Source organism: Cupressus sempervirens, chromosome 1 (assembly GCF_028749045.1).
Source record: "Cupressus sempervirens isolate cs-2001-9-10 chromosome 1, ASM2874904v1, whole genome shotgun sequence".
Taxonomy (NCBI): domain Eukaryota; kingdom Viridiplantae; phylum Streptophyta; class Pinopsida; order Cupressales; family Cupressaceae; genus Cupressus; species Cupressus sempervirens.
Window position 1 is genome coordinate 1077251 of NC_143118.1, and position 20211 is coordinate 1097461.

The 20211-nt window shown below is 38.3% G+C and overlaps 1 protein-coding gene across 4 annotated transcripts in view; it reads left to right on the forward strand.

The window, feature by feature from the left end:
• The window catches only part of LOC149575837 (AFG1-like ATPase family protein), a 259202-nt gene that overhangs the window by 118408 nt on the left and 120583 nt on the right, over nt 1-20211 (forward strand). For all 4 annotated transcript variants that reach the window (XM_089815715.1, XM_089815717.1, XM_089815718.1 and 1 more), the window contains 2 exons: nt 13835-13956; nt 14120-14189. In XM_089815715.1, the coding sequence (XP_089671841.1) occupies nt 13835-13956; nt 14120-14189 (192 nt within the window). The remainder of the gene's footprint in view (nt 1-13834; nt 13957-14119; nt 14190-20211) is intronic.

Sequence of the window (20211 nt, forward strand, 5' to 3'; positions counted from 1 at the left end):
AGAGAATATAAAATCCTCCAAGAAGTCGACTTCATTTGCATAAGCAATGTGGGATAAATGGAAAACACCTTTTTAAAACAACTTTATTATAAAGTGACTTAATTGATAAGTCTTTTATTTAATTATCACTTTATAATAAAGTAAATTTACTTTGACATTAAAATCATATAAGAGTTGAACTCAAAATACCATGTATGATAGCTTGTCGGAAAGAGCTCAACCAAATCCACCAAGCCGAAGACTGAAAATTTCCATATTTCTTGACTCCCACTAACTTACTAAAAATAGTAACTCTTGAAAATATTGTCAAATGAGCTCCCTAATCACTTCATTAGCCTACGGAAGCTCTTGTCATAGGCTAATCTATTGACCTTGATGGTCACATTAAGTAGGGGAAATTACATAATTACTTATGTCAAGTTACAAATCTTGGTATGGTTTAGGTTTGGGTTTGGTTCAGAGATTCAGTGCATGATGTGACTTGTTTTCTCGAGGTTGGCTTTAACCATATAAAAACTTATCAAAATTACACATACATATCAACCTTTCTTTAATCTAGCATCTTATTATAAGATAAGATAATGATATTAATTTCCAACAAAAAACAATAAGGGTTTATGTGACTGAGCATACAAACAAAAGAGCCGACCAAAGCAGGTGCACCAAATGGTGTTTGAGAAGAAACAAAACAAGACACACAACTAGAAAAACCAAGGTAATGATTAAGGATCCTTCCTTGGTGCAAAGAAATCAGCCACAGAAGGGTAGAACCGTGAACGATTCAGAGTCTTAGATCCTTGCTCGAGAACCATTGGATGAGTATCGCTACTTGGGAAGACTGGTGCAGTGTTGGACTGATCTAGAGTGAGTAGTGCTAGATGACCTTTTTGCGCCCCATGGTGGAGATAGGGGGAGAAAAAGGCAGTGATGAGCTGGTCTGAAATATGGCCCTGAGGTATGAGTGACTGCAGAAAATGTTCACGGAGCTGGGTGATGTCCCCTAGGTAAAGTGCAAGGCACCGCTGCTCAATATAATTAAAGAATGCTGAAAGAGAAAAGCAATCTCTGAATAGGCAGTAAAATCTCCCTCTTATCTCATTGTAGATAGGACTGCAAAATATAAATTGAGTTTTAGTCTCCACCTCTGCTAAAGTATCTAGTCGACATATATGGTCTTCTCTAATCATATGGTGATTAGTCTTGACCCAAAGATGGTGAGAGCCAACTTTGAATGAGCCCAAAGAGAATCTTGAAGTGTGACTCTAGTGCCGATAAGCAGGGTGGACAATAATACCATTTTGAATCTCAAGAAAATTCTCAGCATAAAAGGCCATCTTCGGACATAATCCGCTAGAAGGATTACGCCAGGTACTGATAATGTATTGTCTATAGATATCTTGTCTGACATGCTCATTCAACTCCTAATGTGTAGGAAGGAGGTGAGCAGGAGCATCCAACGAGAATTGGTAAGGAGGAAGATGATCAATCTTAATCCCGATCGAACTCAAGAGAGAGGTGGCCTAAGCATACCAGCAATGAGATCTATTGCTAGTGTCGGATCTCATAACCGTAACAGAATAACAATATGCCAAATGAGAATATTTGTGTTGGTCAAAACCCGAATCTGTAAAGCCTCGAAGCCGATGGAGAAACTAGATCAAGTAAAAAGTGACCGCAAGTTTGAAAGGATGAGCTCCAAACTTGGCCAAAACAATGTTGTGGGGGGTGAGTCTGTGACATCTAATGATATGTCGTAAAAGCAACGTCTGAGCATGCTCAATAGAGGCCTAATTAGAAGTAAGAAGAGAAGGTCCCCAAACCATTGAGCCATAGAGAACAGTCGGTCAAACCAAGGAGTCGAGGAGGGACAACTTGGACGAAATGTTCTGAAAATGATGTTTGAAACACTATCTCTCGAGCATGGACAAAGAGCCCATGCCCTTACTAACTTTGGACTGAATAGCCAGTCTCAAGCTAAAGTAGGGTCCTGAGAACTTATGTGCTATTTAAATTATAATAGGCCTTTGCATAACAAAAAGATATACAAGCAGTCTATGAATTTATAATAGTTAGGGAAGAAATTGACTATTAGAAGGAAATTACTAGGTGAGATCTAATGCTGCATTAAGATGAACGTTTTAGGTGACCTTTCTTGACAGGTTTCCATGTAAACCCAAAATCAAGAACCTGCAATATAACCTTCACATACATGAGAGAAGAAAAGCTATTTCACAAATGAAAATGATAATTATATTGAGAAACAATGATAGGTGCTGGTAGGTACCAATAACTAATATCTAACTATCAAATATTAAATGCACTAATATTATTAAACACCAATAATTTATTGTGGTGGCTGGCTAAGTAACACTTAAGCATATGTAAATGATAAGAAATCATTTACTCCAGCACCCCCTTAACTGCAACTTAGGGAGTGAAATATTATGCAATATATGTCCTAGCAACATTTGAAGTGCCCGTTCTAAAATAGAATAGAATAATAATAAAATTAAAATATTAAGAACTAACATAATAAAATTAAATTAGAAAAAAAAAATAGTAAGTTATTTCTCCAAGTCATGTTGTCATCAAGAATAAATGATTATTGAATATGATATAAATAAAAACAATGATTAGGAAGATTGCTGAAAGCTGTGTGATTTGTTAAATAAGGACATACTTCTTACTATCAAGGATTACAAACTGGATATAAAACATAAAAAGTCAATGAAATGGAAAAGGAGCTAACGATTGGGAGTTCCTACTCAAACACATGAAATAGAGACAATGGTCCTCGAAACGGTTATCCTTTGAAGTCCATACAGACATAAGAGATGTCGATTCGATCTATATGCCCATTATCGAATAAGCTCAATTTGGTGATCAATTCATAGGTGACTGTTTACCGTATGGGGTAAATAGATTAATGCATACAGACAATAGAGAAGAACAATAGTACTCCTTTTAATATTTGCATATTGTTTACTGTATGGGTAAAATAAGTGAACGCATACAGACAATGGAACATGAACAGCAGAATTCCTTAGATTATTCGCATATGCCAAAACATTACATTATGCTTGATAAGATCAGATCAATGATAGAAGATGATTTACAATGATCTCAGACATAATATAAATACTATCCGCCGAACCTTCCCGAAGGAGTCCGTCGGCCACAAACATTATGTTCGCTACAAACTATTTACCCGTCCGCTACAAAATACAAAACACCGACGACAGTCATTCCATCGGCTACAGAAACACCACCGGGACCATCCAGTTGGTTGACACCATCCCCCCCAAAAAGAAAATTCGTCTCCTGATGACTAACAAAATATTTGAGACAAATTAACAAACAAAATACATTAACGGACTCATTACAACAAGATAAATCTGCTTCTGACACATCACTATCACCTTCGTCCCGTGCCTGTAGCCTCTGCTAACACAACATTGCCTCCTCAATGAAGCTGACCTTGATAGCCACCTGTGTTGCTTTTTCTGTTTTCAACTCCTCGGTACCCTGAGCCAAGTGTCGTTGCACTACCTCCAACTGGATGATCAACTCCTCCCGAGCTCTCTATGCATCCACCGAGATAGCCTCTCGGCCAACACCTACTCCTAGTGCCTCTGGTACACAGACACTCCATGCCTGCAATAGCTTCAAGTTTTCTCAATTGGTCACACTTCACGACTGATATCCGCAACGAATGGGGGTCTAGGGGGCAACGCCCCCGATGGGGTCGAGGGGCAGTGCCCCCGCGGAGTCCTGGGGCACTGCCCCAGGTGCGTTCCCTGTCGCAATATAGGGCGGGGTCGAGGGGTAGCGCCCCTTGCCACCAAGACCAAATTAGCACTCCGGAACCCACACAAAAATGCATGGGACACACTATTTCTGACATTTTCTGCCGATTCTGCTGCCGAGTTTCCTCCAACAAGTCTTCTGTGCTCCAGTTTCCGTCGGCAATCTTCTGAAATCTCCATCGGCATTCGGCTTGCTGTGCCAAAATTAAATTCTCTTGTGTAGTACGGATTCCATCTTTTCCCTTGACCTTATTCCGATCCTTGTTAAGCTGATTTGGCATTAATCTTCATTCCTCCCACCTTCCAAGTTCATAAGGCAACGACGCCAAATGTTTACCGTATGGGTAAAATAAATGAACGCATACAGACAATGGAACATGAACAGCAGAATTCCTTAGATTATTCGCATATGCCAGAACATTAAATTATGCTTGATAAGATCAGATCAATGATAAAAGATGATTTACAGTGATCCCAAAAGGGATATAAATACTATCCGCCAAACCTTCCCGAAGGAGTTCGTCGGCCACAAACATTATGTCTGCTACAAACTATTTACTCGTTGGCTACAAAATACAAAACATCGACGACAGTCATTCCGTCGGCTACAGAAACACCGCCGGGACCATCCAGTTGGCTGACACATATATGCTGAAGAGATTACATAATGCTTACCATGATGATTACAATGATCTCGGATGGTTTACATATACTTCTCGAAGGGGTCTGTCGGCTACGTAACAATTACCGAAGGGAAAGGTTCTTTAGCTACGTAACAATTACTGAAGTGTCCGTCGGCTACATAATAATTTGGAAGGGGCCCATCAGCTGTTTTATAATTTTACCGACAACGGTGACATACTTGCAAAAGCATAAGATGGGAGTGGACGTTGGAATAGCTTCGCTCTGTATTGCTAAATATATTTTCTGCGAATTATATGCTAGAGGGTTTTTTATGGAAGCCTTGCATATGCTGTTAATGCTGATGATCATATCAATTAGAGATAACGATGAAGAATCGATTGAAGACTAATATTATAGTATCACCAATCACACTGATTGTGGTGACCTGTATTAGCATAGGGATTCCTGTGCAAACACACAAACATTTCAGCTATCGAACAATAGGGGAATTGTTGCATTAAGATTCATGGGGTCAGAAAGTTTAGTTTCACAATGGAAACTTTATATATGTTCGACAATAATATTTTGAAACCGAGGTTTTTCCAACTATAGAACCATTAAGTACTATAATGTATAGAAGCCTCGGCCACAATACCCTGTTGAATATCAAAGTCAAGTCATTGCAATCGTTGTATTGGCACTATGGACGACATTCACATACATTCACTCAAGTTTTCAAAATGTAGGAGACACCATTTGAAAGGTGATATATTAGGAAATCACATCAAGGGGCAACACTTAGGTAGAGAAAGGGTGTTACTGATTGATGTTGGAGCTTATATTGATGAATTTTTAGAAGTATGAGAAACAATAAATGATATCATCTAGGACAAGTGACGCAAACTCAATCAATAAGATTGCATTAACCGGATGGTGTGTATGATAGACTAGAGTGAACTCTTTACAACATGGAAGAAGTTAATTGTCTTTGCAGTGAGAAGGGTGGAGGTTGGATTGTCAAACAATCTTCTCAAGAAAAGAGGCTAGATTCATGTCTTGGAATAATAGTCCCTACAAGTCTCTCCCTATCTGTATTATAGTTATACATCGCTGCTATTGATTTTGAGTATTGTTGTCTTGGGCATAAGATCCAATATCCTTAAAATAATATTAACCAACATTCCCTAGAAGAGTTAATCAAACTGATTTTTATAATTAACAAGAAAATAAAGGAGTAAAACTGATCATATCCAATTAGGGATGTTGTACGACAAAACTATGTTATTAGGCAGCCATGTACAATGCTGATTCAAGGAAATCTCTCACAAATGGAGAAAAAGAGAAAATCACACAGGACATTCTTGAGGGTTTGTTTCATCCATAAGATGTGTACAACATGAAATTGCAACAAAAGCCTCAGCCTCCACAATGGATAAAGTCTCAAAGTCCTGCTTCTTACTCAACCGAGAAACTAACCTATCTCCCAAAAAGTATGCACCACTACTAGTAACCAAGATTCTTTGCTATCAATAGATTCTTTAAAGATATCTTCATCTACAATTTCATCAACTTTTACATTAACACTTTTAATAACCTTTTTCAATCCATTGTTATAGAATTTGTAAGCCTTTTTTTGAGTTAAATAGCCAAGAAATACACCCTCATCACATCTGTAATCAAAAACTGTGTTTACCGCATAGGTTAATTAAGAATTGTACACAAACAATGAACACGAATACGAACAATAGAATTCCTTAGATTATTATTCGCATATGCCAAAACATTACATTATGCTTCAATGAAAAGATCAATACAATGCTTCCCAAAGGGGTTATAAAAGAACTTTCCCGAAAGAGTTTGTTGGCCACATACAACATGTCGCTACATAACAAAAAGCTTTCCGAAGGGACCCGTCGGCTACATAACAAGAACCTTTCCAAAGGGACCCGTCGGCTACATAACAAGAACCTTTCCGAAGGGACCCGTCGGCTGATACACAATTTCCTTTCTGAAGGGACTCGTCGGCTGATACACAATTTCTACCAACGACATCATCCTCCCGAAAAGAAAAGTTGTCTCCTGACGACTATAGAACAAAACTCAAACAACTAATACAACAGTATTGATCTGCCACATCACTTTCACATTCATCCCGTTGCATCTATAGCCTTTGCTAACACAATATTGACTCCTCAAGCTGACCTTGATAGCCACCTGTGCTGCTTTCTCTGCTTCCAACTCCTCGTTACCCTGAGCCAAGTGTCGCTGCACTGCCTCCAACTGGATGATCAGCTCCTCCTGAGCTCTCTACGCATCCACCAAGGCAGCCTCACAGCCAACACCTATTCTCAGTGCCTCTGGTACACAGACACTCCATGCCTATAGCAACTCCAAGTCTTCTCAACTGGTCAAACTCCCACGACTGATATCCGCAACGACTGGTCCTGGCGGGGTCGAGGGGCAGCACCCCTGTGGGGTTCTGGGACTGTTGATGTTTTCCCTTCCCTTTCGCATCATCCATTACTCATTCTGAGCATTCTTGATTTGTTCACGTTTTTTTATTTTTTATTTTTTAAAATTTGCTAGCTGCTCTGACTACTTCCTGTAGACTTCATTTGTTCCTTTGTTAGATCAGGTCACTTATTTCTCTGTACGAACCAACTGTTCTATGAATTTCTGTACTTCCCAGGCGGCCGTACTGCCCTCCTCGCCAGTCTACACTAACCGTACCACTTGATTTGCCTTACAGGGTGAATGCTACACGCCGTACGGTCTTAGATGATTAGCTATGTGGAGCCGTACTATCTCGCCCTGCCTTATTGTTTGTACAATTCAGATACCAGACAAGCACTCCGCCCTACCCGTCATACTCTCGAAAGCGCAACGTGATACTTAGCCGTACGGTGCTTGAAAGGAGCCGCACGATGCTCGAATAAGAAAGCCGTATAGTGTACGGATAGTATAAAATCATGAAAGACAAATCCGTACGGTGCCCAAAAAATCTCCAAATGCATACAAAATCCATACGGCAGCAACAGTAAATTTAATCTTCAGATTTGTATGGAATTCGTACACCAGCAACATGAAGGTAATCCTCCAATTGCCGTACGGTGCCATTAGAGAAGACGGGCTCTAAAAGCCGTATGGCCCCACATAAAGCAACTAATTTCCAAAATCCGTACACCACAATGGAAATTCGTACGATGGGAATAGACAACTTCCAAATCCGTATGTTGAACTTGAAATCCGTACGCTGCATTTGCTCTTTTTTTTTTGCAAAGTGAAAGTCGCACGAAACCTTGAAAGGCGTACGGTGAATGGAGCTTTTTTTTGAAAAAAAAAAGCCGTACATTGATGCTCTTAAAAATGTCGTACAGTGAAGGAGCTTGAAAACCGTATGGTGACTTTTCACAGTTTTTTTTTTTCTTTTTTTCTTTCACTCTCTTTTTCTTTTCTTTACTTTTTTTTTTTTTTTTTCCTTTCGTTGTTTTTTTTTTTTTTTTGAACAACTATGTACAATATTTACATATATATAGCACTTACAGTCTTCTTCTCTCAGTTGTTTGTCCATGGAGGTGCGTTACTTCTTTCATGGCAGACATTCAACTTTGACCTGTTCTCTACATCGAACACTTCCCTTCCATCTAGCATCCATTGTTTTACTGCTCTGTTAACACCCACTTCCCGAATTTGATATGGTCCGACCCACTTAACTTTGAACTTTCTTGGCGTGATCTCATTCTGGCCATCATACTTTAACACCCATTTCCTCGTCTGAAACCTGTTCCGTTTCAAGTGCTTATCATGCCATGCTCTACCCCTGTTCTGTGTCACCTCTGTAGCCCACTCCTGCAACTATTGCTCATCAAGTTTTTTTAAGGTACACGATCTCTCCATTTGGTTTTCCATATCGCCCAATTTGTTTTCGAAGCTCGGTACCATGGACTCCATCAGCTGTCCCTTCTGGCTGTGAATAACACGTCCACTCCGTACTGCTGCAACTTTTATTAAACCCTTCCGCTTTGTTTCCTGTGCGGACCGTATGATGCGTCTTCCTTGCTGCTGGCACCTTTCTACTATATCTGTGGTTCGACATAATATTTTCTTCTTGTGCGGTCGTACAGTGGAATCTTTCCTCCTTTCGAGTTCGTACTGTATGTTCTTTCCTTCAGCTTCAGTCATACCCGCATTTCCTTCTTCGGCTTCTCTGTGTTGCTTCGAACATTAATTTCCTCCTTCGGCTTCTCCATGTTCCTTCGGACATTCATTTCCTCCATTAGCTTCTCTGTGTTCCTTCAGACATTCATTTCCTTCTTTCTTACCTTCGTCGACTCTTAACATGTTACAGCTCGGAAAGAGTTCGTAGTCCTCTATCTGCCAGTGGTAAAAACCGTTCACTGAATCCAAATCGTCGTCTACCGATCCTCCTTCCAACTGCAGGACTCCCTCCTGATCTGGTTCCATACTTTGCCCCTTTTCATCCTCTTCTCCTTCGGAATCTGACGATAGGGCTTCTTCCCCGACCATCTGAGTGTGCAGATCGATGACATACTTCCGGCCTTTACTTTCGAGTGATAAAGAATTTTTCTTCCAATCGTGCTTTGCCTTGGCTTGTATCAGCCACCCCTGACCCAGAATAGCATCGTACCCTTTCCGCCTTAGAGGAATCACAACGAAGTCCAACAAGAATGGTTGTGTTCCAATTGTCACTGGTTGCGCTGTGAGTATTCCCAATGGCTTGATTCCATGTTGATCGGCTGTTAACAACTAGAAGGTAGGTGGCCACAATGTTGGCTGTCCCAACTTTTTCCAAGTATCCTCTGGCAGCACATTGACACCGGATCCTCAGTCCACGATCGTGTTCGTTAGCACAGTCCCGAGAATGCCCATTTCAACAACCGCCGGATAGCGTCCGGATGAAAGAGCTAACAGCATCGGATCTTCTGCACTTGTGCCACTCTCCTCCTTTTTGTTCGTTGTACTTGCTCTACTTTCCTGCTCCCTTCCATGTTCTCCTGGGAGTTTAGCAGCGGGAACGATGTTTGTGAGTGGCAATCGGAGTTGAGGCATAGTGAGCAACTGATCATTTATCCTGATGGGTACCTCGGCTTGCAATATTTTTCGTACAATGTTCTGTTTTGCACAGTGCCGTACGAAGGTATCGAGCGTGTCCTTCAGGTGTGCCATTTCTACCTGTGTTTCTCTCTGGATCTCTGCCTGTGCTTCCTCCAATCTCTTCTTTTCCTCCGTCGGATTAGGGTATAGCTTCGCCTGCTTCCGAGTGATTTCTAGAACTTCTTCCTCGTCTGTCCCGACGGTAATCAAGTTTACTCTAGACTTCGGGCACTTAGCATCGTCATGATCGCCAGGTCCACACCATCGGCATAGCAACTTCAGTGTGTTTGCTGTTGTGCACTCTCGGGCGAAGTGACTCCATAGATTGCATGCGTGGCATTGAACTATCGGCCGACCATTCGCATCATACTGAATTTGACTCCTTCCACCATTATTGTTGTTGCCGGTATTGTTGTTGTTTTGACCGTGTCGGTTGTTTCTATATCCACCCGATGTGGCACCTTCCGTACTGGTGTTCCCGTTCCCTCCTAACGGGGATGCCTCTTGTGTTAGAAACACTTGCTGCGGTGTTGTTGTTTTCAAATTGAAAGGGCACTCCTTTACCGAGTGTCCCATAATCTGGCAAATCTCACAAAATTGATCTTTTGGGCAGGATCCTTTCGTATGGCCTTCTTTCTTGCACTCCATGGACCATAGGTCATTGCCCTTAGTCTCCTTGTTCATGTTCTTGAACTCCATCATCCGAATCATGTCCTTCTGGAGGGCACGAACCTTCTTGTTGCTTCCCTCGTCATTGCTGCTATCTTCTCCTGAAGATGCATTGTCATCTGAATCGGATGAGCTGTTCTTCTTCTTCTTCTTTGTCTTCTGGTCACTTTCGAGGTTCATTGCCCAATTGTACGCTTCAATGTATGTTGATGGTGGCACGATCTTCATCTTCTTTCGCAGCTTCGGGCGAAGGCCTTCCTTGAACCATCTTTTTTGGAGCCCATCTGTCGGCTTATTCTCCATTTTACTGATTAAGTCCTTCAACCTCCTGGCGAAGACCCGTACTGTTTCATTCTTCTTTTGTTTGGTATTGAATATCTCCGCTACAATTTCATTATCGTCGTGCAAAAGTTGAAATTCTGCGATGAACTCCTTAATGTTATTCCAACTGTTTAACTTTTGTGGATTTGTATCAGTAAACCAATCAATCACAACACCCCGTAGGGTAGCGGAAAATTGTCAGATCCATTCGTTTGTAACTGTTATGCCATTTTCCCTCCAAATCGTTTCACATGTTTTACAATGTCAAATGGGATTAGCTGCTTCATCACCATCAAATTTAGGCAACTTTTCTTTCGGACCTGCCATTATCACTGTATGTTGAGGGTTTTGTTGTGTACCTGCACTGTTTTGCACTCTCGCGCTGTTTTGAGCACCCGCACTGTTTTGAGCTCCCGCGCTGTTTTGAACACCTGCGCTGTTCTGCACACCCGCGCTGTTTCCAACACCCGTGTTGTTTTGGACACCCGCGCTGTTCTGCACTCCCCCGTTGTTCTGCACACCTGCGCTGTGTCTACACCCGTGCTGCTTTCGGCTTCTGTGCTGTTTTCAACACCCGCGCTGTTTGGTGAAGAAGAGGGTTCGTCAACCGAAGCTGTTCGTTCCAGAAGTATATCTCGGACGAAGAGGTCACTCCATGCTCGTGCTCCTTCGGCACTTTGAGCCGTGTGAGTCGATCTCCTTCCGTCAGGATTCTCTTCCCAGGGTGTATGTAGGTTCAGAAACTCCTCCTTCGCTTCTTCCACCAAATCGAGCCGTTGTCGAGTCTCTTCCAACAAATTTTCAATGCTTTTGTGTCCGTCGATAACTTGCTGAAATCTTCGTTTGCGTTCAGCCTGTTGTGCCAAAATTAAATTTTCCTGTGCTGCACGTAATTCATCCTTTTCCTTCAACTTATTCTTATTCTTGTTCAACTGATTCGACATTTAATTCATATCCACCTGCCTGCGTACCAGGTCCATCGGGCAACGGCGCCAAATGTTTACCACATAGGTTAATTAAGAATTGCACACAAACAATGAACACGAACACGAACAACAGAATTCTTTAGATTATTATTCGCATATGCCAGAACATTACATTATGCTTCAATGATAAGATCAGTACAATGCTTCCCGAAGGGGTTATAAATAATTTCCGAAGAACTTTCCCGAAGGAGTCCGTCGGCCACATACAACATGTCGTTACATGACAAAAAGCTTTCTGAAAGGACCTGTCGGCTACATAACAAGAACCTTTTCGAACCGACCCGTCGGCTGATACACAATTTCCTTTCTGAAGGGACCCGTCGGCTGATGCACAATTTCTACCAACGACAAACTGCGCAAACCATTTTCGTTTTTTTTAATAAGAAATCTTCTACAAGAAACCTGTAATAGAAGAAAATCTGTCGTACCATAAGTCACAAGGAGTTTTCTTTCTTTTGGGCCTCAATTCTAGTCTATTAAGAGTATTTACTACTGTATGTACTGCTTCCACTTCTCAAATATTTTGGCTTCATTAAGTAGGGTTTTTCACATCCGTTCTTTGAGCTCTTGATTTCTTGTTTCAACTACACCATTTTGTTGTGGTGTTCAGGCTATAGAAAAATGTCTCTCAATGCCATGTTTCTCACAATATTCATCAAATTCATTAGAAATAAACTCACCATCTTTATTTGATCTAAGACATTTAAGCAGCAAAGCACTTTCTTTTTTCAAACATTAAAAAAAAAATCTTGAATCCCTCAAATGCTGGAGATTTTTCTTTGAAAAATGTTATACATGTCTTTCTAGAGAAATCAAACACATATAGCATAAAAAATCTTTCTTTTTCAAACCCTTAGTTCTAGTGGGACCACATAGATCAGTGTGAACTAACTCTAAGGGTTTTAAACTCGAGTATTCTTTGGATTTTAAATTTTTCTTATTACTTTTCCTTCTTGGCATTCTTTACAAAAAAATATTATTAGGTTTTGTGATCTTAGGCATGTCTTTCAAAATTAATAGAACAAATTTAACAAGATTACTAAAATTCACACAACTTGATCATCTATGCCAAAGCCAACTTTCATTAAATTGTCCCAATAAACATTTTTTGTATTTTACCTCTTTGGGATCATAGACATTACTTTTTGTCCTGTTACCTTCAACAACTAATTTTTATGATTTAACCTATCTAACTTCACTCCCAAGAGCATTAAAGTTTATGAAGTTGTTGGCTAAATTTTTTGTAAGTCACTAAGACTACGACTTAAGAAATTGTGACTTTATGTGATGGTGTCGTGGGATAAATCTCTCCTCTCAGGAATAGGGGAGGCTCCCTTCTTACCGCAGGAGGCTTCAATAGGGTCTTAACTGAAATTATACAACAGGGATGGTTCTCTCAATTTATTCCTCTTTTATTAGGAAAGATTAACTAGTAACTACAACTTCTAACTCCACAAAAATCTCCTATTGCTACGATAATATTGGTGACTCAGTGGTTGATGTAAGAGCAACTCCTAAGACAAGAGTTAACTATAAATTTTGGTGGAGCAATAATTGGAACCCAAAGTCTCCTGCAATTAGCCCAATTTTTTGATTTGACTAAAACACTTAGTAAGGTGCAAATTCTCATCGCTAGTGTCTTTGAAATAAAAATACCTTCATGTAAAGCTCAAAGTCTTTAGCCTTCAATAATTTGCAGCCACCATTCACTATAGCAATTCTCCTTTTGAAGCACTTAGTCTCATTAATGCATTGAAGCAAAGAGGATGCACCTAGGAATCCATGAGAAAATTTCATAGGGTTGTCTCAATTTTGTGATGTAAAAATTGAGGAGAACAGTATGGTATCTTTCAAGATTGTCCATAACTAGTGTCTTAAAATGCTATAAAGTGGTGTGAGATAGAATTCAATTAATTTAATCTGTTACAATTATTTTAAAAATATGTTAATTTTCTTGTATAGCTTGTTTCTTTTAAGTTTTAGCTTCCTGCACTTAATAAATTGAAGACTTTTTTATCTAGCATTGTACGCCAAACTCTTATAAAACTTCTGAAAAAACGAACTATGAATTTTGTTTCCTGGATAAAAGAAAGAGTACATGGATTCTTCTAAGCTAATTTGCTTAATCTTTTTTTCCTAAATCAATAGGATCACTTTGTTCGTTTGTGTAGTTTATCGAATGATCTTTCTTCAACTATTTAGTTATTTTCATGTTTGATGCAATTTCCCTTAAAAGTCTTCTTATATAGTGCACGTGTGATGCAATTTCTTAAAATTCTTCTTATTTAATGATTCTCAATATTTTCAATGCAGGAACAATTCTTTTGGCCATTGAATTCTCAATCAAATTTAAAATTTGAAAAATGTTGGCAAGACCTAACAATTCAAGTTGGTGGTCCAATTATTTCCACCACTATCTCTGTTATGTTTGGAAGGTAGGATTTCTGTAATTTAAGTTTCCATTGTGTGTTCTCTATGTTTGGAGGGTAGATAGCATGAAATTTTAAGTCGGAATCTAATGTTTTAGAAGTATCTGTACTTTTTTCAGAAGCCTTTCTACTCATTTTTTTGATAGTTTAAATTTCAAAATGCATACAGGGTATTTGAAATTCCAAAGAGTTGCAATGGTCTGGCACGCTTCACATTTGATCAACTATGTGCTTGTCCGGTTAGATTTTTACACCCCTCAAATGAGACTTGCATCTAAACAAATATCTAGTTTCCCTTCATTTGAATTAGAGATCACATTATACGTGTGAGCTAAGTTATAAGGTACACTCTTATAGTCTCCCGCACCTATACCAGATACATATGAGTACAGGTTCACCTAGGTTACATACCTAGGGTACTCAAAGGCAGTGATGTGATATCCCCATCTAATTTAGTAAATAGTTGTAAATGATAGTAGTTTCCTAAATTAAGTGTGATAACCCCTCAACAAACAAGTCAAGGATGATAGATAGAATTTTGTATTTAGAAACTATATCTTATCATTAATATCTTGAAATCAATTTTGAGGATAATTAATTAATTATTTCATAATTATTTCAATTGTTTTAACATTAAAAAATAAACAATAAAATACCCGTGATTGATTTTAATCAATATTTCTTAAGACAATTATAGTTATTATTAATTAATAATTTTAAGGCAAACATGATTATCAGTTATTACTAATTAATAATTTTAAAGCAAACATGATTATTGAACATGATTATTATTAAAGGTTACACGTAATAATCCTATGGCTAAAATAAAATCGGATTATTTAAAAGCCAACGTAAAGGGTCAAAATTTTTAGGAAATAAAAGGAGGGCAATCAATTATCGCGGCTCTCTCGACACACCCCAAATGACAGACAAAGTAGTCGTCACAGATGAAGGAGGAGGAAGGCAGAAAGGAAGAGTCTTAGGTGTCAAAGAAGAAGCAGAGCACAATATCAAGGATGAAGAAAGAAGCATATGCCCCAGCACAAGAAGGAAAGATGTAGATCATGGCAGACATGGAACAATACAAAGAGTGGCCAGCTGTGTGTTGTCGACCAAAGCCAACCTTCAGCATACCGCCAAACATAGCACGGGAAGGAGATAGTTCAAAAGAGACTGATAGTATAATGACTCGACTCTCAGTCAAGTGCCAGTCTTGACAATCGCAATCTAGACAATTCGTCATACTCCTATGCATCGATGAATACATGGAAGCAGCTCGAGAGGAGGTCTTCAACACCAGTATAAGTGTAAAGGACATAAAGCAACCCTCTGTAACAACCTTCATCACAACAGACAAGTATAAGGTAGTCACAGAGACATCTGCAATCCAGAAAGAGGGAATACAGTTGCCATTGAAGTTTTCATTCTTCTGTTGCAATACTTCCACAACCGCCAAACGGATCGAGACATGGTGCATCAATCATCAATTGTTACCTCTAAGGATTCCAGATAACCTCCCCATTGAATCAGATTAATTTAATGAAGCCAGGATTAGAGATATACAGAGCTGGGAATAAAATTGGGAATAAGATTGACAAATAAAAACCATAGGAACTCTAAATTCAAATAAAATAAGTATAATAAGAATCAAGGCAGAGGTCATCTCTGAAGGTCAGTATACTGAATAGGACAGACATATGCATATGAAAGGATGGATTTACCCAGTGAGGTTATCCATAAGGCCTAGATTGAAAAATCTTCTAGGAAGGATGGTTAAATTGGAAACGATTATCCATAGGTCTTAACAAAGAATGGTATAGTGAGAAGACGATACTTAGTGGATGAGTTTTCCTGAAACAATGGAGAACCTTCCCTCAGGAACTAAGTATCTGATCACGGCCTCTCGTTAAGAAAGGAAGTAATTGGGATTAGGAGCTTGGGTTATTCGTTAATTAATGTATTTTTTTGATTCATAACTCTACTTGAATACTAACACTCTTGCAGGTGCAGAAGGTAGAAGCAAAAGGAACAACTGGACAGCTAAGGGACATTACACTAAGGGACAGCAATTAAAAGCATCCAATGGTCAATAAGTTAATATCATATGTCATGTCTCATCCTTGGCCCAAACTTATATGTGAGTTCTTGTTAGCTCATATGGTCCCCTATGAGCTAATTAGCCTTGCAAGGGTCTCATTTGGTGAGGGTGCACTTTATGCAATCTCTCTTAGTTAAACCTATTTCAGATTTTGCAATTGTGGGGCCCATTTGGGTTAGCTGACTAGTTTAGATTCAAATTCTTGAGCATTATACTTATTTGGATTCTGGTAGAGCATTTTGATCATTGATCAATTTTGCTTTTTCTTGATATCATAATTCTTATTCGGAATTTAATTGGGGATTGCAGTTTTGGAGGTAAATTAGATCTCTCCAATCAGGTGAAGTCTCTTGGATCCCCAATTGGATTTGATAGATGTGATTGTCCTTATTGCAAACAAGCAATATCCTTTCATGCTTGTTTTGAAGCTCCTATCCAGTACCAGTGAAATTAGAGATATTTTGATTGACATCAATTTTACATCACAGCAGTAGATTTCAGTCCAGATCACACCATCTTTGGAGGCTTTATCCCTTGCATACCATGCAATATTCTGATTGCAGCAACATTAGATGTGGTGATATCATCATTGATATTCTATAGGGCAGACATTTCTCTGATAAGGAGGCCATACCGCTTAAAGACGACTGTTATACCTTTTGCGATATATACATCAGTCGTATATTGTGGCTCTATTCCTCATAAATTGTTGGCATATATTAGGCTCATCCATCGGCAATCATGGCATACATCATGGCTTCCGTCATCTGATCAACGTCATTGATATCTTGGCAAATAGTGCAACCAATACCCGACCAAGCATTGACCGATAGGACAGCCCCATCGTACTTAACCAATATTTATATTGGCAGCATTTCATTGGAAGTGCAACACTGGCACAGTTGCATCATCATCAAACTCAATGTGGATCGACTATAGCAGCAAACTATTGGGATTAACTATGAGATCAAACATTAGATTACACATCTGTAATTGTGAATTATTGACAACTCTCTGCGACTCCCAATGCAGAGCCATCAGTAGTAGACCGAGTCACCATTGTAATCAGCATTTGCAGTTTCTGAATTCAAATTGAAATCTCTGATTTGCCGGACTATCTCTGCGTACTTGTCTATTTGTTCTTGGTTGCTTGCTTGGGATAATTCATTATATCAAAATATTAGAAGCAACACTCATACAAAGAGCACGTTTTTGTTTGATTAACAAATGAATGTGTAATATCCCCCTTTGTAAGAATAGATTTAATAATAAATAATAAAATTATCTTTGAAAAGAAAGATAAGATAAAATAAATAAAAGTTTAATAATATATAAATTATTATTCAATTAACTATACGGAAGAATGTCATAAATAAATAAATATTATAGCATAATTTATTGCTATTAAATATATAATTATTATCAAATTGATATTATATAATACATGATATAGACATTTAGTAAAAGATCTAATTACTTCATACTAAACAAATTATAAAAAAAAAAATTAATATTAATAATACTTATCAAACATTTGAGCATAAACAAAACCAATATACTTATGAATAGTCACGACCATTCATGAATAGGTACAATATATTAATAAGGAGGAAAATCTGGAAAGGAGAGGGCAGATATTTATCATACAGGGAAAGTCATAAGATATTACGATAAAATACTTGTAGGGGTTATACACGGGAGCTCACTAACATATCAATCTCATCGTATATTAGTAGAGTATAGATTTAATGCAGATTACAGTCATTCTAAGACCTGTACGTGGAGTCCAAAAGGCACAGAAAGACATTGACTGGAGAAGGAAGAAAATAATACCGAAGGAACGAAGAAATACATGCAATGTATAAAATAAAGAGGAACATAGGATTCAGAACCGGAAAAATCATATTCCAGTCAGCAGGTAAACAACCAGTCTCTAGCATTGAATATGGATTTATAAGAATTATTCTTACAACGAATACTTATAAGAATTGAGTTTCAAACATGGGCTAAATAAAACAGACTCAGAAAGAACGTGTATAGAAACAAATAAGGATAAGAATAGAGGTTCGATAAAGAAATCAAACAAACATACATCTGCTCCCCAGTCAGAGATATGGGATAGAAAATAGCCAACACATAAAATCACGATAACATAAAAATATATCAGACATCTCCATATCAGATATCAAGTAGTTTTTTGACAAATGTGTATTGGAAGAAGGCAAAGATTATGTAATAACAACTGAAGAAAGGAAGGTGCTAGTCAATGCAAACATATTAACACAATAGTCAACCGTTACCACGCAATGATTGGAATAAGGAACTGCCACCAAAATCCACCCTGTACACATATCTCATAAACTCATGATCACGAAATATCAGAGATGAACCTTAGAACACAGCCAGCATTATCCAAACAATATAGAGGAGAAATGCGAATGATCAACAAAGATAATAATAGAGTCAACAACTCACCTTGGTATAATCTGAGATCTTCGTGCATTTTTTTATAGGAGTTGGAGAGAAGATTCATGTGATTAGCTCACTATTGGGAGATGTTGATAGTCCTTGGAGGGATCACTAATAAAAGATGACATGCCATGGTTAGGCCATTCCAAAATAATAATTAAGATAACTTGGAGACTATCAATCTGATTAACTTTGTAGTATGCACAAGTTTATAATATAACTTACATAGAACAATTGTTGTGAGTGGTGGAACAATGTTCGCATTGAATACATTGAAGCTCTTGATATATTGGGTCAATGGACATACTATCAATTGACTAGGTAGAAAGGAAATTATAAGTAATTGTACAAAGAATATTATAAATTACAGTTCTAATTGGGAATTCCAGAGTAAATCAAGTAAGATCCTAAGATGGGACATTACAGAATGACCATTTCTATCGTGGTTTCTGAAGACAATAAAGAATTTCAATTGAGACAACTTTAGAAAAGAAGCCAATGCGACTCTTTCAAGAACATACACATTACAGTCTGACTCTCATATGTTAGCAAGCATTGGATGATAGATGGCGATATACAGTAATCAATAATAAGGAATGGGATTTGTTTTGAAAAGTGTAATGAATGATAAAGGAAAAGACCTTAATGAAGCAAAGTATTCGAAGGAAATGATTATGATTTCAGGTCTGTGGAAATGAGTATAAGTGCAGTGATCAAGCAAAGAAAGAAGTAATGTTATTTGCTAAATACAAGTCTTTACGGACAGCGATTAGTTACTCCTTAAACGCAGAAATTATGGAAGTACATATTTTTTATATCAGGTGATTCGATTTAGCAAGGAAGAGACTCCACCTTTCAAAAAGGGATGTGTGTATAATATTCAATCATGAAGCAAGATTTGATTGAGGGAAAATGCAAAGAATTTAGTCCAATGACCAGATCAGATTATTCACTCAGTTCGAGTCACATAATTACCAATCACGACTGTACAAAATGTAAAAACTCTGTCTGGTTATATCTAACTTAAACAACAACTTCATCCTACCAATTCCTAGGTCCAGTACTTGGCAAGCTCTCCGAATATTACTGAATATAAAGTTTCAAATTCAAGCTAAAAAATGCAATTAATGCTTACAAGAAATTAGATGATTGCCAATTTGATATATGATTTTTACCCTATGAATTCTTGTAAATAAATAATCTTAGGAATGACAAGAGTTTTCACATTTAATTTCCAAATGTTCTATACTTCAACAATATGCATAACAATGATCTCATCAACACCAAGAACCGGGAATTTATATTTCAGTTGACAAAGGGGCTCCAATAAACTCATATGTTACATATGGATGCCAGAAATTAGTCACCAATAACTGATTGCAGGCCACAGACTTGCAAGAAATTCCCTCTGTGATGTCAAATAATGGATATCCAATATGTGCAGACATTGCAGTATTAAAATGGTCCTCCCAAACAATACAATACCTCCTGCTATCTGTAATCACAGGACTCCGATAGGCTGTTGCAGGTCATAAAGGAGCAATTACACGGGTCCGGATATGGGTGACGGCTCACCTGGATTCTGCCTCAAGCTTGGAATGTATGGGAACTTCACAAGAGATGTCAGCCTCCAATTCTGCAGGGAAAAAAATGCCAAATGCAGTGATGCCCAGCTTACCCAATGCAGAACTTGG